Source organism: Encephalitozoon intestinalis, chromosome X, assembly GCF_000146465.1.
Source record: "Encephalitozoon intestinalis ATCC 50506 chromosome X, complete sequence".
In the NCBI taxonomy this organism is placed as follows: domain Eukaryota; kingdom Fungi; phylum Microsporidia; family Unikaryonidae; genus Encephalitozoon; species Encephalitozoon intestinalis.
Genome location: NC_014424.1, coordinates 158,491 through 181,090, shown reverse-complemented (window position 1 = coordinate 181,090; position 22,600 = coordinate 158,491). Strand labels below are relative to the sequence as shown.

At 41.1% G+C, this 22,600-nt stretch overlaps 14 protein-coding genes across 14 annotated transcripts; 8 read left to right on the top strand and 6 right to left on the bottom strand.

Moving 5' to 3' along the window:
• Nucleotides 1-17: 17 nt before the first annotated feature.
• Nucleotides 18-7,259, bottom strand: Eint_101330 (ubiquitin-protein ligase; the record flags this gene model as incomplete). The annotated part of the gene is made up of 1 exon (XM_003073772.1): nt 18-7,259. The coding sequence occupies one exon, from the start codon at nt 7,257-7,259 to the stop codon at nt 18-20; it is 7,242 nt and encodes a 2,413-aa protein (XP_003073818.1).
• Nucleotides 7,260-7,299: 40 nt separating this feature from the next.
• On the bottom strand, nt 7,300-8,265 carry Eint_101320 (inositol polyphosphate-5-phosphatase; the record flags this gene model as incomplete). The annotated part of the gene is made up of 1 exon (XM_003073771.1): nt 7,300-8,265. One exon carries the CDS (start codon nt 8,263-8,265, stop codon nt 7,300-7,302), a length of 966 nt encoding a protein of 321 aa, XP_003073817.1.
• A 64-nt stretch (nt 8,266-8,329) lies between these two features.
• Nucleotides 8,330-9,979, bottom strand: Eint_101310 (uncharacterized protein; the record flags this gene model as incomplete). Its single annotated transcript, XM_003073770.1, has 1 exon — nt 8,330-9,979. One exon carries the CDS (start codon nt 9,977-9,979, stop codon nt 8,330-8,332), a length of 1,650 nt encoding a protein of 549 aa, XP_003073816.1.
• A 124-nt stretch (nt 9,980-10,103) lies between these two features.
• Eint_101300 (putative beta-lactamase fold-containing exonuclease) lies at nt 10,104-11,594 on the bottom strand (the record flags this gene model as incomplete). The annotated part of the gene is made up of 1 exon (XM_003073769.1): nt 10,104-11,594. The coding sequence occupies one exon, from the start codon at nt 11,592-11,594 to the stop codon at nt 10,104-10,106; it is 1,491 nt and encodes a 496-aa protein (XP_003073815.1).
• A 69-nt stretch (nt 11,595-11,663) lies between these two features.
• Eint_101290 (Rrp4-like RNA-binding protein) lies at nt 11,664-12,335 on the top strand (the record flags this gene model as incomplete). Its single annotated transcript, XM_003073768.2, has 1 exon — nt 11,664-12,335. The coding sequence occupies one exon, from the start codon at nt 11,664-11,666 to the stop codon at nt 12,333-12,335; it is 672 nt and encodes a 223-aa protein (XP_003073814.1).
• A 61-nt stretch (nt 12,336-12,396) lies between these two features.
• Nucleotides 12,397-12,960, top strand: Eint_101280 (Ercc1-like DNA excision repair protein; the record flags this gene model as incomplete). Its single annotated transcript, XM_003073767.1, has 1 exon — nt 12,397-12,960. The coding sequence occupies one exon, from the start codon at nt 12,397-12,399 to the stop codon at nt 12,958-12,960; it is 564 nt and encodes a 187-aa protein (XP_003073813.1).
• A 58-nt stretch (nt 12,961-13,018) lies between these two features.
• On the top strand, nt 13,019-15,490 carry Eint_101270 (SNF2 DNA/RNA helicase; the record flags this gene model as incomplete). The annotated part of the gene is made up of 1 exon (XM_003073766.1): nt 13,019-15,490. One exon carries the CDS (start codon nt 13,019-13,021, stop codon nt 15,488-15,490), a length of 2,472 nt encoding a protein of 823 aa, XP_003073812.1.
• Nucleotides 15,491-15,556: 66 nt separating this feature from the next.
• Nucleotides 15,557-16,048, bottom strand: Eint_101260 (ubiquitin conjugating enzyme E2; the record flags this gene model as incomplete). Its single annotated transcript, XM_003073765.1, has 1 exon — nt 15,557-16,048. The coding sequence occupies one exon, from the start codon at nt 16,046-16,048 to the stop codon at nt 15,557-15,559; it is 492 nt and encodes a 163-aa protein (XP_003073811.1).
• Nucleotides 16,049-16,197: 149 nt separating this feature from the next.
• Eint_101250 (60S ribosomal protein L42) lies at nt 16,198-16,512 on the top strand (the record flags this gene model as incomplete). The annotated part of the gene is made up of 1 exon (XM_003073764.1): nt 16,198-16,512. One exon carries the CDS (start codon nt 16,198-16,200, stop codon nt 16,510-16,512), a length of 315 nt encoding a protein of 104 aa, XP_003073810.1.
• A 54-nt stretch (nt 16,513-16,566) lies between these two features.
• Nucleotides 16,567-17,070, top strand: Eint_101240 (iron-sulfur cluster assembly protein CIA2; the record flags this gene model as incomplete). Its single annotated transcript, XM_003073763.1, has 1 exon — nt 16,567-17,070. One exon carries the CDS (start codon nt 16,567-16,569, stop codon nt 17,068-17,070), a length of 504 nt encoding a protein of 167 aa, XP_003073809.1.
• Nucleotides 17,071-17,077: 7 nt separating this feature from the next.
• On the bottom strand, nt 17,078-17,986 carry Eint_101230 (Ser/Thr protein phosphatase PP4; the record flags this gene model as incomplete). Its single annotated transcript, XM_003073762.1, has 1 exon — nt 17,078-17,986. One exon carries the CDS (start codon nt 17,984-17,986, stop codon nt 17,078-17,080), a length of 909 nt encoding a protein of 302 aa, XP_003073808.1.
• A 42-nt stretch (nt 17,987-18,028) lies between these two features.
• Eint_101220 (Dullard-like phosphatase domain-containing protein) lies at nt 18,029-18,676 on the top strand (the record flags this gene model as incomplete). The annotated part of the gene is made up of 1 exon (XM_003073761.2): nt 18,029-18,676. One exon carries the CDS (start codon nt 18,029-18,031, stop codon nt 18,674-18,676), a length of 648 nt encoding a protein of 215 aa, XP_003073807.2.
• Nucleotides 18,677-18,759: 83 nt separating this feature from the next.
• On the top strand, nt 18,760-19,821 carry Eint_101210 (putative 1-acyl-SN-glycerol-3-phosphate; the record flags this gene model as incomplete). Its single annotated transcript, XM_003073760.1, has 1 exon — nt 18,760-19,821. One exon carries the CDS (start codon nt 18,760-18,762, stop codon nt 19,819-19,821), a length of 1,062 nt encoding a protein of 353 aa, XP_003073806.1.
• Nucleotides 19,822-19,939: 118 nt separating this feature from the next.
• On the top strand, nt 19,940-22,585 carry Eint_101200 (formin-like protein; the record flags this gene model as incomplete). The annotated part of the gene is made up of 1 exon (XM_003073759.2): nt 19,940-22,585. One exon carries the CDS (start codon nt 19,940-19,942, stop codon nt 22,583-22,585), a length of 2,646 nt encoding a protein of 881 aa, XP_003073805.2.
• Between the last annotated feature and the right edge of the window lie 15 nt (nt 22,586-22,600).

The following is a 22,600-nucleotide window of genomic DNA, read 5'->3' as shown; positions in this document are numbered from 1 at the left end:
TGTCGAATATTTTTACTTTAGATAAAACCAAATCCTGTAGAGCATTCATTGATGGCCAACATCAAATATTTCAGAAGGCTTTCATAGGAGGAATACTCTGGAAGTACAAGTTGGTTAAAGCATGTATGCGCAGTGGGAAGGCTGTCTGTTCTGTCAGAGATCTTATGGATCGAGAACTTTTGGATCTCATTGTTTCCTTGTAAATGCGAGAACCCTTCAAACGGCAAGGTGGATGTTCCAGTCACAAATTGTAGAAGTCTTGCCCTGTTGACAGAGTCAAAGCTTTTAACTGCTTTCCAAAACCAAATAACGGTCTTTGAGCTCTCTGTATATCCATAATAAAGGGTATTACTCTTCCAGTCATCAATGTCTATATCAGGAATTCCACAGATTAGAAGCTCAAGTTCATTCTCGTCAAACATCTCAAGAGCTCTATTTCCAAGTATTTCAAACAGTCCTGACTTTAGTGCAGATAATTGAAGTTCGACTCCATCAAATAGCCTGTATTGTGTCGCCAACTTTATATATTCTTCCTTGTTCGAGTCATCCACAAAGATATTTGCTCCTCCTTTTACTAATTCGACAGTTCTATGAACTCCAAAGCTCACGTCATCGAACGAAAATGTTAGTCCTAGAGATTTCCCAACAGAATTATCTCTTATCCAGACAAGCGATTTGTGGAATTCAGGGTCTGCAGATTCTAGGTCCTGTAGATCGCAACTCTTCCCAAGGATATGCTTGTAGATAAACTTCGGTAGATACAAGTTGATGAAGTTTCCATCCATTATAACCTTTGCCATGATACGCCCGACAAACTTGAAGTAAGACAAGTGCTCGGGATTAACATAACTGTTCTTGCATGGAACAGCTACTGTCTTGTCCTCGGTGGAAAACTCAAAAAGAGCAAAGTTAGGATCAAGAAAATCCTTTGAGAGAAGAACCAGCCATTCTCTTGTCAATCCTCCATAGTCCAAGCCTTCTTCTCCAGTTAGCTTTATCTCGAGTCTTCTTGTTCTGAATTCTTCAGGACTTTTTGCCATCACTTGAAAATAAGAACTCCTCAGAACATCGTTCCTATCTACATAAACTCTGTAGAAAGACGAGGATTTATCCACTCCTTCCACAGAGAGCATTCTTGACAGATATTTCTTTTTGTTACTGAACGTTAGTATTGAATGACTTATGAGGCTGTTGAAGTTTCTGAAAAGCTTTTCTGGTCTTTCATCGGCAAGTAAGTTAATCTGCTTGGCCCGTAACTCTATAATCTTTTTATAGAATGTTTGGAACTTGTTGCACATCTCTGCGCAACCTGTATTCTCTGTTTCCCCGAACCTATTTTCAAACACCTTTCCAACAACAAAAAAAGCTTCGTAGATATCCGATACATTAATGAGGTCTTCAATCGATTCCTTGTTCTTCTGATTTTCAAAAAACACATTCCAGAGAGGATTCAGCATCAGACTCAGAAGTGCAATGTCTCTTTCCTCACTACACAAATTGCTTCTTCCTATAACTTTTGTCATCATCTTCCAAAGTCTCAAAAATATCTTTTGACTTTCTAGAAATGCATCGGAAGGAAACTCCTTTCCAATGTCTTTGGAGAGGATCGAAAATTGCTGCTTTATCTCTACCAGAATAATATCTAGGAATCTCGGGCCAAAGTGGTCGGCGGTGTTCTCCATGAACTCCTCAAGAAGGTTGAAGCATTCAGAGTCAACCATTCTTCCAAAGCAACCGAGAATATTTTCCAAATCGATGTCTTGGCCAAAGACAAAGTCCTTGTCCTTCCTAAAGATAACACTGAAGTCAGTCACTAGTCTCAAAAGATCATTGGTTAATTTCACCTTTCCAAGAAGAATAAAAACTTTTCTTACAATTTCAGGGTTTTCTCGGAAATAGCCATAGTACCTTATTGAGCTTTTAACGATGCTAAGAAGAAAGCACAAAGTTCTTCGGAATTTCACTGCGTCGTAATTATTAAGGTCTCCTTCCTGAGATGATGAAATTGACGAGATCATGCTGTTGGATACTTTGAAGACAACACTCTTCATTTTTGTATCCTTGGAAAGTGCATCAACTAACTTCCAGCTCTTGGCAAATGGGAAATCCTTTTCGACGATAGATTTCTTGATGAATTCTTCAAATGTTGAAAGATCCATCTCAAGGAGATTCTCTTTGGTTTCCATGATTTCTTCGTCACTCTCCTTGGTAGACTCGGTTCTAATGTCGTAGAAGAAACTCTCTCTATACACTCTTTCCATCTCCTCAAACATAGGTCTTACACGGGAAGAAAGCCTTTCATAGAAACCCGTGTGGAGAGGTATATAAGTCAGCGATAGGGATCGTCTCTCGTCGAAATAGGCTTTCAGAACTTCGTTTAGCTCGTCTTCCTCCATTCTGTTGAGATTATCAGGGTCAAGAGTCGGAATCTCTCCGTTCTGAGACCCGACATCAGATTCCGAGGATCCAACGTCCTCATTCTCCTCTTCTATCTCCTCTCTATCTGGTGGATTTGAAGTGTCCAAGGCTTCATTTGTATCTTCCAGATTATCTTCATCGTTTGTTGGTTCGAAATTCCATATCATCTTTTCCTCACCATCAGTGACATAGCCCTCATCCTTGTCATCTTCATTCAAAGACCTCTCAGGCTCCTTACAATGAACACTCGGCTCCCTTAGCTCACAAACTATACTCTTTTGGAAATTATTAACCATCCAGGTATAGCAGCTTGTGCTGCTATCAATTAAGTCGACGTAGAGCTTTCTGCACATAAGAGCCTCGATCTCGGTTCTACTTTCTGCAGAAATATTGTAATACTCGGAGCTAATCAGATACATTTCCGTTGGCATCTCATGATCGTTTTCAATGCTTTTGATGAACACTGTATTTTCCGATTGTGAGGAGCTTTCCGCTTCATCAGACTCCATGGCCCTCTCCTCTTCAATTTCATGGAATGGTGGATCATCAAAAAAATAGCTCTCGTCGGAGTCAAAAATACTTTCCTCAAATCCATGGTCCTCGGAAACGAGACTATAGTATTCAATCTCACGGGATTCGTCGTCACCATAGTCGTCCAGATCTTGAAGAATGTCGCCGTAGCAATGCCTAAAAACCCTTCCAAGATAGTCCAGCGAACATTGGATGCATGTTATGTATTTTGGGTCGCTTTCATCAACAGCAATTATTCTCTTGATAATCTTCTCAAAGATCCCTACTGATCCCATAAAAATCGAAATCTCTCGGAACCTCTCCATGGTTGTATCTTCTTCATCTTCGTGCCTTAGAATAAACAATGGTGTGAGGCTTCTAACAAGTATGAACGACACGTTCAGAAAGTCCTCATTGGATCCATCTTTGATCTTTTCAAGGAGAAAGTCAGATACAGATGGAAGACTCTTTCTTGTGTTTTCTTGCTCAGTCTCGCTTTTCTTCTCAGAACCTGTGCTGGACTTCGACAAAAGAACCTCCGAATAGAGTCCAATGACAAACAGCATTATACCCCAATGCAGTTCTCCAGTCACCTTGTGCTTGCTTGATACATCCATTTTTCTAATGCATCTTTCATACACAATGTCCAAAACCTGATATCTACATATATCGTGCAAAAGAGATGGATGGTTAAACATCATTTCGCAGAGAAGCTGAATTACCATTCCGAAATATTCTTGGGTATCCAGCAAAAGAACGAGCTTTCTAATGAAAGTCTTGCTGCAGTCGATTTCCTTGTCCGATACAGATATCTCTTCTCCCTTTAGAGAGAAAGTCCTATTGCATCCATGTTTGAAGCAGATCCCATCTATAGGTCCAAGACCCGACTTCTTTAGACATTTCTCAACAAAAAGATCATAGTCTCTGTATATAAGGAAATCATGGGACTTTAAGAATTCTCTATCCTTGCTCCTAATCCTTCTTGAGGGAATTCCAGACCTTTCCAAAATACTATCGATATCCGGGGTTATTATGTAGCTGATGAGTATTCTCATCAAAGTCATCTCGTCACATGTTTTAACTCGTGAAATCAACTTTCCAAGATCAAATCCACAATGTCTGGGCATCCCCAACCGATGAAGCAGCCGAAAGTACATAATTAGGAAAAACAGTACCTTTGGCGACGAAACTTCAGACATAACAAGTCCTGAAATCTTCTTTCCGATCTCTTTGATATCTATCCTATGAGGACATCGCCCAACCGTTCCAAACAGAAGAACATTACTAGCCATTTCAATGAATTCGTCAGAATACTCAAAGAATCTATTTACAATAAAGCATGCATGCTCATACACTTTCTCATCTTTCATAAGGAAATATTGGAATGTCGGAAATGCTTTTATCCGAACCAGTCTCATTGTAAATCTTGGTAGTCTTATCATTCTCTTAATCATCAGCCTCGAACACAATGGAGATATATAAAACCTCTCATAAATTCTGAAAATCATTTCCATTTCGTCATCTGAAAGCGACCCTCCATCTCCAAATATTCTCCCAATGGCCTCAATGACCATATTACTTAGCTCAACTTTACGGAGATCCGAGGAGACGCTGATGTCTATTTCTTCCAGATACTCCAGAAGCATACTCCTTAGCTTCGGATCGCTATTTATTTTGGATGATAATTGGGACGAAAGGAAGTTTATAACTGCAATTAACCTGTCGCTTCTAGAGTGGGGTTTAAGCAAGCTCTTTATAAACCATTCTCTAGATATTGCTTCATAGTGCTCTTTCCCAAAGTTCTTGCTCAGCCTCTCTATCGCTCTTAGTCCAAGGGTAATCGAGTCATCTCCTTCAAGAGCCATTACTTCCACCAGCCTCTCAACAAGTTCAAGAGTCTTGTCAAATGAATCCTTGATCTCCAAAAGGTACATTCTCTGGAGTAGAAACAGGTTACAAAGATACACAGACTGCAGCAAATGCAATCGGATGCTTTCCTTTGTGGTGCTTTCTTCAAGCTTGAGTCTTATAGATCTGTATGTAGATAAAAACCTGTGCTCTTCAAAGTTGCTGATCGAAATAAAGGCTCCCGAGAATCGGATGAGCATAAGATACAGGTCTGCCATTGCTTTAAACAGTCTTGTCTTTACCCCATTATCTATTAGCTCCATAAAATCTTCGCAAAGAATGCAGGCCAAGGAAATCTGACTTTCATAAGAAAATATCAGTTCATCAGCCTCTGCCCCGCACCACTGCTCCATTTTCATGGCTTTTTTCCAATCTCTTGTATCCTGTTCTTCGCTCATTCTACTAAGCTCTATGATCTTCATTGTGTCGGATATCAACTGCTCAAACGGCTTATCAAGAGATGTGCGGGATTCTCTATAGATCGTTCGGTAGACCTCTCCAAAAGATCCCTTGAAGAAGTTTTGCATGTTGCAAGAATACGCCGGATTGGTAACCAGATCAAATACATTGTTAAAGAATCCGTCGGCGTCTTTCTCTTCGGGATAAACCTCCATTTTTTCCACAAGACTGAAAAAGTTGTTGAAGATTTCGATGCAGTACTCCTTTTCTACAAGAAGACTGCTTGACTCCTCCGAAAAAAGATTTTTCAGATACCCAATCTCAAACCTGTAGAACTTTAAGATGTCCTCCTTGAATATCGGATGATGCATTATGAGGACATTCAGAAGGGATACCATCTTGTTTGTATTGCTCATTGAACCAAGGAACTCTTCCTCTCTGCATAGTACTAGAAGCTTAAAGAGATATTCCCCATGAGATATCTCCTTCTGAAAGGAGAGGTTCAAGGAAAATGCATCAATATAAGAAACAAATGCAGAAACATATTCCAGAGTATGCTCAACAGATAGTTGTGTCTTCAGAACTACATTCACTCCTCTTTCCATGAATATGGGCAGATTCAGCGGCTCTTCAAACATGAAGGAAGATAGTATTCCTATACAAACAGATACAATACGGGAATCAAAAAGGCAAAGCTTTTGGATAGTTGCAACAATTACATCAAGAAAAGGACTGTCTTCGAAATTCCCCACCACTCCTCTGTTCCTTTCGTCCATGTAGATCTCACTTAGTATCTTCAACGAATATTTGAGATTTACATTTTCATTTACATCGTATTTTTCTGCATGTCTAAGGTATTCTGTTAAAATCCCTACGCCGTTTCTGGAAATAAACTCGGCAGTTCCACGGGAATTGGTTTCCTTACAATGCATTCTAACTGTACGAAGAAAGTGATATCGAACATCTGGCGAGCATTCATGAAATTTCGGAAGTACTTCCATAAGGACATTCATCTTGAGGTACTTCGTTTTTTGGCTTCCCACGAGTGTGTTGTAAATAAGAAACACCATGTGTCTTTCAAACGTCCACTCATCAAATCCATTTACAAATCTTTTGTAGAAAAATCCTTTGGTGTTGCTTAGTTCAAGGATTCGTGAGATCCTTCCAAAGTCAAATTCGTCATAGATCAATATGTCCAGAAGGTTCATGATGGCAAATTCCATGTTTTCGGATAATTCCTCGCCTGCAAATCTCCAAATTTCTCCAAAGTCTATTTTTTCCACAATTTCATCAAAAGCTCCTTCTCCCTTTGCAAGGATCAGAAATATACATGTTCCAAGGACCTTCAACACATTCAGGCCATCTCTGTTTTCATTATTTATTCTTTGCCGAAGTTCAAACACAAGATTCCCTCTTCCATACTCATCTACATTCTTCTTAAGAGTCCAAAACACATCTTCTCCTTCTAGATCCTTGGGTATACTCACAAAGGCCTTCTCCGAGAGACTAAGGATCTTCTCTCCATTTAACTCCGAGTTGATTCCTAGGCATTTGAACAGAATGTCATGGTCATCAGAAAACTCATCCAGCCCAATCGAATAATTAAGGCAGAACACAAGCATCTTATGTGCTTCAATCACAACATCTAGATCCATTGCATATATGAACTTCATAACTTGTGTAGAAACATCGAGAGGATGTCTTTGTCTTGAATACCCAAATATCCTTTGAAAGAGCTTGAAAATTCCAATAAGAAGGCTTTTATCTTCCTCAGACATTTTGAACATTTGTATTCCCTCGGAAAAGTATTTCTTCTCCAGTGAGGAAATGATATCAATGAGTTTGTCGCTGAGTATTCTCCAGCATCTAAGGGAAAATTCTTTGAATGGCCATATGTCAAAGTAGGCAGTGATCTTCTTAGCAAGACAGTCAAGGTCTTCCTCTTCAACCATGCTCCGGATATATTCATGCAGCTTTTCCTCAAGAGGGGATCCCATCCATCTCCACTCAAATCTTTCCTCCATTGGGGGCTTTTGAAGAATCGAAAATACAAGAACACCTTTATCAACAATCTGCCTCCGGATAAAAGACCCGGAATGGATTTCTGAGCCTCGAAATGGTTTTAAATCTGGAAAGCATCAAATACAGCATTATTATCAAGAGAAGTGCAGAAACTGCATTGCGATACTCGTGCACAATGCAATAAAATCTTGTAAGCCCACGTATGACATGGTGCCCACTATATCCGATCATTGGAATGGCAGCACGGCTTGTCTTCTTATCACTCACTTCCAGTGCACAGAGAATAGGCTTGTGATCACTTATCTTCACTTCATAAGCAGAGTCGTATGTATTAAACTTTACATATGAGGACGAGACAAATACTCTATCACACCACGATGGATGTCTCTTTTTACACAGTTCGTCGGTTCCTGCAATATATTTGTAAGTTGGCTTGAAATCTATCATTCCCTCTAGGAACATCGGATAGGCTCTCTTAAACTCGTTGCATTGATCGTCTTTTCCAGACTTGAGGTAGTCGAGACTTCTTGAACCTCCTGCAATCCTGAAGTTCATGTCCCCAGCCAAAATAACAGTTTTGACATTTCTCACCGACTCCGAGTCACAAACACACTCAAATATTCTTCTAATTTCTTTCAATCTCTTTTTGTTGTTCTCCTGATGCGCAGATAGATGACAGCTTATGAACATTATCCCATTCGATATTTTAGTCACACATACTCCCTTGTTAATGAAACCTAGAATCCCAAACCCCATCTTTATTCTCTCCACTGTGTGTCTCTCCTTAGATAATACTATTGACAACAGCCCAAACATCCTGTCAACCGAGATCATTCTGTAGGATGGATACATCTTCTGAATAGACTTCGCCACAGTACTCTGGGAGTCGAAGTGTTCTTGTAGGGATATAAGTATCATGTCAGACTTCTGATCCCCAAGAATTTCGGGAATAGCATCTGCAACACCTTCTCTGTTGTTTACATTCCATGAAAAAACAGTGACAAGCATATTCTCAAAACAAGGCTCTTAAAATAAATACCATGATAATTTATTACCACCTCGCATTCCGAACTTATTTCACTCCAATACCCATCTCTGCTATTAGCGACCTTAGAAACGAAGTCATCTCAACTCGGAGAAGAAACTTTTTTGACTTATTCTTATAGCTCTTGCACTTCAGGATCATTGTACAGCTTAGAACATCAATGCTTACAAAGTTTTCTGTGGAAGCTTGGAGGGAAAATTCGTTGTCATAGTCAAACGGCTTTTGTTTTATAAACTCATGTATTATGCTCTTGAACCTTTTAAACTCCTCAGGCCTTATGTCTGGATTCAGATCAAAGTTGAATACAATAATCTTTTCAGGTGCTCTTGTCATGTTGACAAGGTTCTTTTTCCGGAGATCGCTGTTCAGAAGCTTAACTTTCCCTCCGTTCTCTCCAATAAGGGACGTGCTTGTAAGTCCAAACTCATAGATTCTATAGTCGGCTCCATCAATTATAACGTCATCGCCTATATCAAACGGATGGCTGGCAAGCATCATGAAATTGTGATACATATCAGTGGCTATTCCACTTGCAATAAAGCTAAAGGCAAGAGATCCACTAAGTATCAGTGCAAATAGCTCTTGAAGCGGAACCCCAAAGATCATAAGATAGACAAAGCAGAGAACTACTCCCGTAATCACATTAAGAGTACCTAGAATTATTCCAATGAAATCTTCTGCTCTCATTATGGCCTTCTCGAGATTCACTCTTTCCATGTAGAAGTATATAGTTGTGTCATGGAACTCTTTCTTTGAAATCACCTTGCTATGGTTCGAATCAAAGAAAGAGAATGCATTTTGGGCATCCTGTGCCCCTGGGAATATTGCACTGAAGTCTTCATATGAAAGAACATCCTTTCCTCCACTAGCCTTGAAGAAAACATCCCTTGCAAGGGTCTTGGCATCCATGATTCCACGGATTTCAGGCGCATTAATCAGAAGCCCCCCGGTAAACATATGGAATCCTTCTTCTCCGCCGTTTCGTCCTGTTTCCCTACTTCCAACCGTGGCTGCAGTTCTAAAACAAAAGAGATCCCTGCACGTACACTCTGGGGTCGGCCCTCCTCCTGATTCGGAAATATCATACCTGTAGTTTTTCATTGCATATACTATTCTTTCAGTCTTTTGAACATCATCTAACTTCCTTTTGAGAGTCTTCTTTAGGAAAAAACTCTCGAAGTACGCCATTGCAATTGTTACAATAGAGTATGCTGCAGACGTTATCATCCCGGACATAAACACTTTCTTTATGATATAAAAATTGTGTCCGTAGGCCGTTCCTACATACTTAATCCAGTATGCACTCAATCCAAACCAGACCGAAACCATCACAAGCCTTTGCAGCTTTGCACAGGCATCCGAGTTCTCAACCATTCCGAGAGTCAAGGCCATGAAAGTCATTGTCTCCCGTGCTATTGCAAGAACTATGAACAGTAAAGATACGACAGTTATGCTCAGGAACACAACATTGAGGTCAACAGAAAACACAAGCAGTTTGAGGCCAAAGACATATGTAGTAACCCTTGCAACCAAGGAGAGAACAAAAATAGAATAGAATATCCCTCCTATTGCATCTATCACATAACTTACAGAGGAAACCCTATTTGGAGCGGGGACAAATTCTTCTGCCTCTGTTTCTCCATCTCCTTCAAACCATCTAAAATCTTCTTTTTCCATTAGTATCCACCGTCTTCACAACTTATATGACTTTCTGTTTCAAACCACTTTCAAACCAAGTGTTTTAGATCCCTCCCGAGCCCCAACAACTGGCAAACCACTAAAACTCCTAAATACCAGTTGCCTAGCCATCATCCTCTATGTAATCTTCGCAATCTACAACATCAATATGGTTTTCTTCTTTTTTTGAGGAGAGACTCATTCTTAAAGAAATCTTCCCCTTCGATAAATTTGGCTTGAAATGACTGGAGAGATGCCCTTTCCTTATTTTCAGGTTGACGATGTTTTTCGATGGAATGTTTATAAGTGTTCCGTTTGGTGGGAGAAATGTCGGGATCCCAAACCTCTCCTCAACGCTTTTCTTGAGTTGCTTCATCCGAGACCTTTCTCCATGAACAAGCATCACATTCCTTGGGGCGCATTGCTCTATCACACTTAGAATCCCTTGTGCATCTGCATGGGCACTGAATCCTAAATTCTTGATTTCCAGTTTTATATCCTTCTCCTCTCCAAGAATCTCCAACCTCTTTGCCCCGTTCAGAATCTTTTCTCCAATCGTTCCTCTAACACAGTACCCAGGTATTATCACAAGATTCTTTTCGTCCTCACACCACTCTTTAAATATCCTGAGAGACATTCCAGAATGAAGCATTCCAGGAGATGCAAACAAGACCATAGGGCCTTTGTTATCCATGTAGTACCTTTGGAAGGGTTTTATGTGCTTGTACTCAAATACATTTCTTTCGAAGATTTTCCTCTTAACAGTTTCATTTGTGTAACCGATGAATTTCTTGTATATCTCGTTTGCTTTTTCAGTCAAGCCACTGGAGAAATACACCGGAATCTCAAGCCCTGTCCTTTCCCAGTATCCGTCCAGAAGCAGGCAAAGCTCTTGAGCCCTTCCTAGTGCAAATATAGGAATTAGGACACGACCTCCTCTTGCTATGCAGTCGGAAACAGCCTTCAGAAATTCTCTTTCCTTTACTCTTCTGCAGTCTCTAGTTATTGATCCATATGTAGATTCGGTGATCAGGAGGTCTGGTCTTATGCACTTGATTGAAGCAGGCCCTAGATGCTTGTCGGGTGTTGTACTATAATCACCTGTGTACACCACAGACTGGTCTCCAACAGAAACATGGAACATTGCAGCCCCTAGAACATGTCCTGCATAGTATGGAGTGATGTAGAAGTTCTCGTCATGCTTGTATGTCTCGTTCATGCTGATGGTAACCACTTTCTTCATACAGTTGCTTATATCTTGGTATGAGAAGATGCTATCTCCCTTTCCGCCAACTATTTTTCGGAAGTCGTCCAGGAGAACAGGACATACTTCCTTTGTCGGTAGGGTCATGTAAATCGGCCCGCTATAGCCACAGACCTCTGTGAAGTATGGGAGAGCTCCACAGTGATCTAGATGGAAGTGGGAGATTATTATGCAGTCTATTACTTTGTCGAAGTTCTTTGTCTTCGAAATATATGAAAAGTCCGGAAATCTACGTTCGTCGTTAAACCCCATGTGCATTCCACAGTCGAACATTACTGTCCTGCCGTTGATAGTGACAAGGATGCAAGATCGGCCAACGTCTTGCCCAGCCCCAAGAGGAACAACATTCATCCTGGGGCCTGACTAAATACGGTATTTCCGACGATCTAAATGGTTTTTTGCCGCAGAAACGGTACCCTAATGAAGACTTTGTTTCTTCCCGGGGAAGACGTTCTAGAGTCCGATGGGTATATAAGAGGGCATGGAACACAGCTTAGAGGAAGCAATATAGCATCAACCTACTTTGGAAGGGTGAAGATCACAAACAAGCTCGTCTCCATCGATCCTATTTCTTCCATGAAGTACAATCCAGAGGTTGGCAATGTTGTTGTGGGGAGGGTTATTGGGATCCACAACAAGAAGTGGAAGGTTGAGTTGAGCAGTAGAGGAGATGCTTATCTAGGGCTGTCAGCCATCAACCTTCCGGGGACAGTTCAACGGCGGAAACAAGAATCGGATGAGATGTCCATGAGGGACTTTTTCGACATCAACGATCTAGTTGTATCGGAAGTTCAGAAAGTCAACCGAAACGGTACGATTGCATTACATACAAGAAATGACATGTATGGGAAGTTGGGCCAAGGTCTCTTGGTGTTTGCGCCCCACTTTCTACTTGAGCCCCTCAGAACGAGGTTCCTCCTTCATGGTAACATCAAGGTTATTGTGGGATGTAACGGATACATATGGGTTGGAAAAACCCGAGAAGATCCCATGGCTTTCATAGAGATAGCCAGTCTTGTTTCTAAGATAAAGACAATGGTGTCCCAGAATAGATACATAAACATGGAAGAATTACTTGAAAAAAATTCATAACATTAAACTCCTGATGTCAACAGCTTTTTTCATAATAGAAAGAACAGAGTTTATCCCATCGATGATAAAAGTTTCTCCATTACAGAAAGGAAACAATGTTCTGAACTATCTTTCAAATGCATCCTGGCACTACGACAATTCTATAACGCCCGATTACGAGATAAACAGATCTACCGCTTTACTGTTCCTATCTCTTCGGTTTCATAGCTGCAAACCCGAATACATCCATAAGAGGATCAATAAGCTTAAGCCATATAAGGTGAAGGTATTATTAGTGCATGTAGATATTCCCAACTATAGCAAAACTATTCAAGAGCTCTTCGATACAACCTCACTAACCATGGTATTGGGGTTCAGCATAGACGAATGCTCTCGATATATCCGGGGATTTGATGAAGCAGGAAAGAGGTCGATTGAAGCAATAAGAAGGGGAAGCCATGATGAAGAGGGATTTCTGACAGCCTTTCCAAAAGTGAACAAGAGCAATGCCCAGCAGATACTTAAATACAATGGAACGCTTCTGAGATTCTTCGGGAAGTCTTCTGAGGAGATGGAAAAGATTCCGGGCCTGGGAAAGACAAAATCCGAAGATATCATCAAATACCTTAATATGCAATTTGAGTAAGAGAAGTATTTCCTTATATGGAAGTTTAGCAAAAAAAATGAGAAAGAAAGACCCTTAGATGAATGTAAAACTCTTAAGGAAGTATAAAAGTTTTATCGGGGACAATGAGTTTTTCCGGGCGTTTATACCCAACTATGAAGATGTGATGAAGGGAGATGACGAGCCTATTGAGCCGTATACATTTATTAGTAGCCCTAAATTTATTATTCATGAACTTAAAGATTATCAGATTGAAGGATTGAATTGGTTGATCAATATGCATGAAAATTCCATAAATTGTATACTAGCTGATGAGATGGGCTTGGGAAAGACACTTCAAACAATAGCGTTTCTAGGATACATCCGATATGTAAAGAAAGAACGGAAGAGACATTTAATTGTGCTTCCAAAGTCTACACTTGCAAACTGGAAGAGGGAGTTCCGGAAGTTCATGCCAAATTACAAAGCCCGAATATTCTACTCCTCTCGGAAAGAGATGAAGAGAGAGGCAGAAGAGATTATGTCCTCGAAATGGGATGCTTGCTTGACTACGTATGAGATGTGTATAAATGCAAAGAACATTCTGAGCAAGGTCAACTGGTCATATATAATTATCGATGAAGCACACAGGATAAAGAACGAGCATAGTCTTCTTAGTAAGATAGTACGGATTTTCTCTTGTGACCATCGTCTTCTTATTACCGGAACACCTCTCCAGAATAATGTGCACGAGCTATGGGCACTGCTAAACTTTATAGTTCCGGAAATCTTCAACGATGCCGAGAAATTTGAAAACTATGTGATGAGCATAGAAGAAGAGGATGGGGAAGCCATTAAAAGGATCAGAAATGTTCTGCAGCTGTTTTTCCTAAGAAGAGAGAAAATTGATGTTGAAAAAGGATTAATTCCAAAGAAGATTATAAACTTGTATTCGAAGCTAAGTCCTATGCAGCGGGAATGGTATAAGATGCTTTTGAAGAGGGATTTGTCGCCGCTTGGAAGCACGAGAGACCCGAAGGGGATGCTTATGAATGTTGTAATGCAGCTCCGGAAGTGCTGCAACCACCCGTACCTGTTTCCAGATGCAGAGCCAGAACCCTATACGAATGACAAGCATATAATCGAGAATTCTGGAAAAATGATAGTGCTTGACAAGCTGCTGGAGAGCCTCCGGGCTAGAGGGTCACGGGTTCTTATTTTTAGCCAGATGTCGATGATGCTGGACATACTTGAGGACTATGCCATGTTCAAGGAGTATGAATACTGTCGAATTGACGGGTCTACGTCGTACAAAGACAGGACAGAAGCGATAGATGCATTCAATGCAGAGGGAAGCGAGAAGTTTATATTTCTCTTGACTACAAGAGCAGGAGGACTTGGAATCAATCTGTCGACGGCAGACACGGTGATTCTGTTTGACTCGGACTGGAATCCACAGATGGACCTCCAAGCACAGGACAGGGCCCATAGAATAGGGCAGAAAAAGCAGGTTGTGGTCTTCCGACTGATAAGTGAAAACACTGTGGAGGAAAGAATTGTCTATAGGTCATTGCAGAAGCTCAAGCTGGATGATATTCTGCTTCAAGGACGATGCTACAAAAGCTCTGGGGTTAGTCAATCGGAGCTGATCGACATACTAGCAAATGGAATGGAAATTACAGAAGATGAGGAGAAGGACGAGAATATCGAAGACTTGATTAGAAGAGGAGAGGAAAAGACACGGGAAATGAATATGAAGCTATGTGATTTCAAGATAAGCGATACGTTGAACACAAACATTGATTGTTACACCTGGGAGGGAGAGGACTACAACATCAAGAAGATCGAGAATTTTATTGAGAGCAATCAGGATGCTTATGGGAGATCTTCACGAACAAGCGTTCTCTTCCGCACGAGGCCCCGGATTATTGAATATCCCGAATATCAATTTTATCCTCGGGAGCTTATGGAGATCCAGGAAAAGGAGATTAAGCTCTACGAGGAGGGAAAAAGCCTTTCTCCAGATGAGGTAGCCAGGAAGAAGGAGCTTCAATCCCAGGGGTTTGATTGGACAAAGAAGGACTTCCAATCGTATGTAAAGGCTATGGAGAAGGTTGGAAAGGATGATGTTTCTAAGATTGCCATGCTTATGAAGCATAAGAATGATGTGGAGGCATATCATAAGGTTTTTTGGGAGAGGGTGAATGAGCTACGAGATGCTGAGAAGATAATAAGTTCCATTGAGAAAAGCCAGAAGAAAATGGAAAGGAGATCTAAGATCAGGGAGATGATAGAAGGGGATTTCGATAGCATTAGTGCGAAATTGGGGAAGACTCGATCAAGACTTGGGGATTACAACCCTCTCTTGATAGATCTTTACAGAAAATACATTGATCATCCTAACTGGGTGGAATGTATACGAAAGGACATCTTGAAGTTACCGGAGTACAAATTTGATTATTACCTTCTGTCGAGAACAAACTCCGACATCCAGAAGCATATCAACCATCTTATCTCTGCACTGGCCAAGTATTGTAAGGAGACCAAGGACACAGATCCCATCAAAGCATAGACAGTGGCATATCAGAGATATCATCTGAGTATCTTTAATTTAATAGTAAATTTGTTAAATGGAAGCTTACTGAGGACTTCCGTATTTATCTCTAAGGTTTTCTACATCCATCCAGCTTTTTATAACGGAATTCCTCACTTTTTCAGCATACAAGTGTGGGTCTATCGAGAAGAGGTTTGCAGCCTCTGTGTTGGCAGGAGATGCAGTGTTTGGATCATTCAGGAGAGACTGGATTGATATAAGGATCCCCATCACATCATAGCTTGGGCTCCAGCGGTTACTAAGGATGTCCAAACAGAGTTCTCCATTGGGATAAATGTTTGGGTGGAACATATCTGAGACAAATCTCACGTTTGGAGGATCCTGGGGATACGTTTCTGGAAATGCTAGGACCAGACTGAATGTTCCCCCTTCAAAGGGAGTCGACTCGGGCCCAAAGATCACAGCAGCCCATGTCATCAGATCATCTTCCAATGGCTCTGCAAATATTGTTTTACATGAGTTTTTCTTTACTCTTTTTAAGTCTTTCATCAGTCTCCGCTTTGCCGGGGTGGACATTTTATGGGCACGGCCGGATGCTTATATTTCTATACTTTGCCGCATGTCCGAAGCATGCTTAGTTGGCTTTGAAATAATTCTCTTATACCTCGTTTCTAAGACTTGCACTCTATGAAAAAATTGCTTTCGTTGAGCCTGCCCTTGGAAAGATGGTGAATATTCCGAAGACAAGAAATACATTTTGTAAGAAGTGTAGCGGCTACTCTCCACACAAGGTTTCTCAGGCCAAGAAGTCCAAAGACAATCCTAGAGCCCAGGGAAATAGGAGATATGCTAGGAAGCAACGGGGTTATGGTGGTCAGACAAAGCCGATTCTCCGAAGAAAGGCCAAAGTCACCAAGAAGCTTGTTTTGAAGTTGGAGTGTACCAAGTGCAAGTTTTCCCACCAAAAGCCTCTGAAGAGGGCCAAGCACGTGATATTTGGCGGAGAGAAGAAAACAAAGGGAGAAGCATTGGTTTATTAAAGTTTCTTTTGAAGTTTTTTTCTAACGCATTTTGAGCGATTAGAAACCCCTGCCATGAACAAGTCTCCGTTTGTTTCAAGCTCACTCGAGAGAAGGTATCCCATTGATATATCCGATGGAATACTCCAAGAGATTACACAATACAGTGTGTTCGAGCTTATCAGGGACATAAGAGATCCCGAACATTCTTATACCTTGGAACAGCTTGGAGTGGTGTCAAGAGAGGGAATAACCATTGGACTCATTGATTCCGATGGAATTGCACCTAGTGCCGGACTCCCAATTAAGTATATAAAAGTAATGTTCAAGCCAACCATACCGCACTGCTCTATGGCAGCAATAATAGGGCTGTGCATAAAGGCACAGATAAACCAATACATAGAAAATCATTTTATTCAAGTCCACATAGTAAACGACGGACATATAAACTTCAAGGCACTTAACAAGCAGTTAGATGACAAAGATAGAGTCCTTGCTGCAATGGAGAACGAGACTTTGCTTGACCTTATGAAGGAATGCCTGCCTAGACATGGTGAGCTACTGGATATGCCCAAGTAACACCTTTTTAACTTCCAAAAAAATCACATCTCACCGGGATTTCTTTAAATTGTTCTTCGCATCTATCAAATAATCTAAAATCATGGCCGTTCTCATCAATAGCCATAACGCAGGCAATGTTACCAGAAGAATAACAGTAGTTCGGGGCTCCCCACACAGTGTACAACTTCCCATCAAAATATACTTTATAACCATCATTAACCAGTTGGTGAGACCGAACAAAATGGAACAGACCATGTTCATCAAGGAAGTTTCTTAGAACATCCTCTCCAAATAAATATCCTGCCCCTCTTTGGCTTTTCCGAAACCCAAGGGTTTCATCTGGATCGCTCCAGAGAATATCGTTTATCTCTGTAATCTCCCCTATCCTGTCATGTTTCATTAGAAAGTCCAGAGACATTCCAGGAACCAGCCCGCCATGAACACAGAAGTATTTTCCCAAGACCACTGCAGCAATGGGAAGGTATTGGAAGGCTTCACAGATTCTCCAGTACACCACAAGATCGTATCTGCGCACACATTCTTCCTTGAATCCGTAAACCGAGGAAAGCATCCGTGTTTCATGGTTCCCCCTCAAAAGATGTAAGGTATTTCTATAAAGCCTTTTGTATACAAACAAGAGAAGGATAAGATCTACGGAATTGTATCCTCTATCAACATAGTCTCCAAGGAACAGATATGGTTTTTCGGATGGATCTTCCATTAGGCTCATCATATTTAGTACATCGTAAAACTGGCCATGGACATCTCCAACAACATTGACTGGTGTGTCTATATACAGGACGTTTGGCTCAGACTCCAATATCTTGCGAACTTCTTCCACCAATACTAGAACATCTTCTCTTGAAGGAAGGAGCGAGTCCCGGATATTTTCAAGCATGGACTGGTACTTTACATCGAGAGGGTTTTCAGTCATCGGGGAGGAATTGGAAAGCGACTTATACCCCTCGCCACATCAATGTCCTGGCTTCTTAGGACTCTAAGAAATTTTTGTCGTTGCAACAGGAAAGAGATGTCCATGGTAGGCAGTGAGAAAGCAAGACGAGAATCCAAAGAAAAGAAGTTTATGCAACTTGTTTCCCCTCAGAAAAACGACTTGGGGAGAACAGTGGTTCTAGATCTCGACAATACTCTGGTGTACTCAACTTTTAAGAAGCCCAGACTTTATGACTTTTGTCTGGAAGTCCCTGGGAAAAAGAATCTACAGATCTATGTGAAGGTCAGGCCCCATGCTGTCGAGTTTATAAGCATTGTTGGGGCTATATACGAGGTGATTATCTTCACAGCAGCGAAGAAGGAATATGCCGAGAAAGTCATCGGCATTATCGATGCGAATAAGAGAATAGCCTATTCTCTATACAGAGACTCATGTACACTTGTTAACGGAAAATATGTTAAGGATCTGTGTAAGCTTGGAAAGCCCTTGAATGAGGTGATTCTGGTTGACGACAGCCCCCATTCATATGAGTTCCAGCCCCACAATGGGATTCATATTCCTCCATATACAGGAGAAAAGGATGACGATTCCCTCCTCAAGATCATGAAATTCCTAAGAGAGATTCACGAAGATGGTATGTTTGGGAGTATCCATCAGACCCCTTTTTGAGATCTTTTGAAAGCTGGATTGAGGCGTCATGATTCAAACATGTTTAGAAAAAAATATTTAGAGTAAATTGCACGATTAGAGTGATGAAAAGGGCTTGGAATGCCATATTCTTTCTGGTAGCAATGATAGTATATTTTTCATATATAATTGTCGGGCTTGCCTTTGTATCTGTGGTATGGCTTGTGTGCTATGGGAAGGTTGCCAAACGTGCTCTTAGAAGATCGGCAAAGATTACGTGGCTTCATCTTACACGGGCAGTATTTTCAGGATACTTCCCCAAAAAAGTGTTTATCAGGTACAATCCAGCCATTCTCAAGAGAAGCAGAAATGTTATTATTTCAAATCACTTGACGGAATATGACTGGCTATTTGTTTGCTGTGTGCTGCATTGTTTTGGAAGGTTCAAGGATATATGCATTGTTCTTAAGATGTCCTTGAAGGACATTCCACTACTAGGACGTGGAATGAAGTTTTTTCAATTTATCTTTTTGAACAGAAAGATAAGCAAGGACAAGGAGCTAATCATATCTGGAACTTCGAGGCTTAGGAGCGAAGGGAAGTATGATCTTCTTATTTTCCCAGAGGGGACCTACATAGACAAGTTGTCCCATCCTAAATCTCATAAGTGGTCGTCTGAGGCAGATGTAGAGATTGATGGAAGGAGCTTTGATCCTGAGGAGGTTTTGATCCCCAGGACTACAGGGTTCAAGATATTGAGAGAGAACATACGGGATGACATGGAGGGGATTATAGACATCACAATGATGGGAAACCCTTATGTGAAGTATCCCAACGACACCTTTTCTTACTGGGATGTGATAGTGAACAAGTCACAAAAGGTGAATTTTATGTTCTTTTTGGACTATATTCCCAATAACAACAGTATGGACGAGGATAGTTTTTTGCTAAAGCAGTTTGAGAAGAAGGAGAAAATGATATCCAGATTCAAGGAAAAGAATGGAGAGAAGTGTGTGACGAGAATAGAGGAATTCAGCATGATTGCAAACTTGTTGAGCGACCCGAATGAGGAGTATAGAGACATGGAGATAGAGCTCTCTTCTCCATGGGGCCCTTTCTTCCATATAATGTTTACTCTTAATTTGGGGCTGTTAATAGGATGGATTGTAAGACTTTTTTCAAAATAAAGAGGTTTTTGGAAGCTATCCTGTCTTTTCCAGTCTTGTTTTGCCATGAAACGGAAGAGAACCTATCCGTTAGACCTGTTTCATGTTTTTTATAACATCAAGCTCAAGTCTGCCAGGAATGGAAGGAGAGACTCTTATGAACGGAGCAAGGATCAACTCTAGGATTCTTGAGAAGATTCAGGCTCTTGTGAAGAATAGCGAAGGGGGAGATTTCAGATGCGTGGGTTCTACAAGTTTGTCCAATGGGAGCAAGGAAGTATATATCAAGAAAGAGAGAGGGGATCGGAGACAAGGAGCCAACCTTAACGTCTGGAGGATCAGCCATCGTGTGCTGGTGTTTGGACAGTGCTGGGATAACTCCACAGAGAGCATAACACGAAGAAACAACACCGGAGAGCTTATTGAATTTCTTAACACCAATTACAAAGACAGATTCATGGTTTGGAGTCTTGGAGAAAGCCTCAAGAAATACCCTAATGTCCAGAAGATACCGTCTCTTGACTTCGATCTTGGACTTGCCTACAGAATATCGTGTGCTGTAAGATGCTGGTTGGAATTTAATCCAAACAACATAGCTGCATTTGAGACTCAAAATGGAGATGAAGACAAACTAAGGTTTCTGGTAGGATGTGTTTTAAGGTATTGTGAGCTTGCAGACCGAACGGAGCTGATCTGGGAGAAATGTCTTGAAGGTGCTTTTGCATCATCTCTATCCAACATCAATACGGTTAAAAGATACATCAAGTATTTTGACTCGGCAAGCACTCTAAAGGGAGAATTGGCTCACACTGTTATCTTGAGGCAGCTGATAGTAACCACCATTCCCTCAGCGTCTACTAAGAGTTTCCTAATTGGAATGAAGATAATGAAAAAAGGGGAAGAATTGTGTGCAATCAAGGAGGGAGATGATGATAGGGTCTATCGAGACAAGGATTATGCAGTGTTTAGTGGGGTGGACTGCGACATATCCGAAGACATACAGGTTTTTCTGTACTACTACCTTGAAGAGGAAGAAAAAAGAATGGTTCTTCTGAGAATCAACACTCTTTTCTATCGCCAGGGCTTGTACAGGTTTGCTCTTGACGATGTGGAGTGCTTTTTGCCAGAGAATAGGTTTGATAAGGAATTTACAATTGATCTTGTGATGATTGAGTCAGGGAAGGCTGTGCAGAAGCCACAGTGTATCCATAAGGTTGATCTTATTCAGGGACTCCGTTTACTAAACGAGGGTTTCTGGGGAGAACCTGACCGGGAGATTTACGAAAGACTTGTCTCCGAAGGCCAGAATGAAATAGTAGCAAAGTTCTGTGCATTTATGAGATATTTTTCAGAGAAGACCTCGGAGCTCGTCAGAACTCTAGAAGCAAAAGGCTTCAGAGCTAGTATCCTTGAAGCCAAGACTCTCAAGCATGCAGACATAGTTTTTGAGAACAAGGAGAAGTGCTGGGGGAAGCACAGGGATGCAGAGGTGGAAGAGATTTCCGGTGAAGGCGTCTGTGGAGGAGTAGGCATCGACCGGAAGGCTCTGTACACCATGGAGAATGGGAACCCAAAACCATTAGAGCTTATAGGGTCATTTTCTAGAGTGGAGAACAGATATAAGGTAAAGCCAAAGAAGATTGTTGTAAAGAAGAGACAGGCTGAAAAATGCGATGCACAACCAAACGTTGTCATAAAGAAGCCCTTTCATTGGATTCCATTGTCAAGGGCTGAGGAAACAATATTCAGTGAGACTTCTGGGATCAGTACTGACATCGATTACGAGAAGTTTGAAGAGATATTCTGCGAGCCATTCTCGGAGCAGAAGAAAACGAGCAAAGAAACCAAAAGGAGCATAATAGAGGAAAGTAGACTATTTCTGGCATCCCTCTCACTGAAGCACCTTGAGCTTCGGAACATAACTCCGGAGAATGTGTATTCTATACTCAAAACACCCGACAATCCTCTTGGGCTTCAGGACCTGCTGAACATTGAAAAGATGTACCCTGGGCAGGAAGAGGTGATGGATCTGATATCCACACCCCCCGAATCCCTTGGAAAGGTTGAGAAAGCCATGCTGGAGTTTTCGAAGCTTCTAGATGTCCGTAAGCTTGTTGAGATATTGATTTTTGAAAGAAGGTTTTTCGATGAAATATTTCTTATAGAAAAAACTCTTCTCGGGCTACTAGAGGTATGCAACAGGATCTTGGATAGCCAAAGCCTAAGGATCGTCCTCCGGACTATTCTTGAGATTGGAAACACAATGAATTTCAGATATTCTATTAGCAGGAAAAAGGCAAACGGATTCAAGCTTTCCAGCTTATATGTATTTAGCAATTACAGAGGGAAGAACAACACATCTCTCTTTCCGTTTCTGTTCCATGTACTGGAGGCCAATGGCGTTAGAGTAGAACATCTGCTTGAAGAGCTTTCTCCTCTCCATGATCTGAAAAACGAAGAGCTACCAAAGATACGTGAAAAGATTAACCATTTCATAGAGATATATACAGAGAAGTTAGGCCTTCTGAACCTGCTGGAAGAAGATGCCAAGAAAGAATATGCAAAGTTCTTCAGATTCGCATATAGTAAACTTGAGGAGATGAGCTGCAGCTTTAAAAAATTTCATCTCCATTCTAGTATGGTGAAGCGCAAGTTTGGAGAGGAAGAAACGAAAAGCTTGAGAGAGATATTGACGACACTGTCTGATTTCCTAAATAGCACGAAACAAGAACTTGGAAGATATAGAAAGACCCAGAACCGAAGCTTCTGCCCTAAAGCAACTTAGAAGTTAAATGAAACA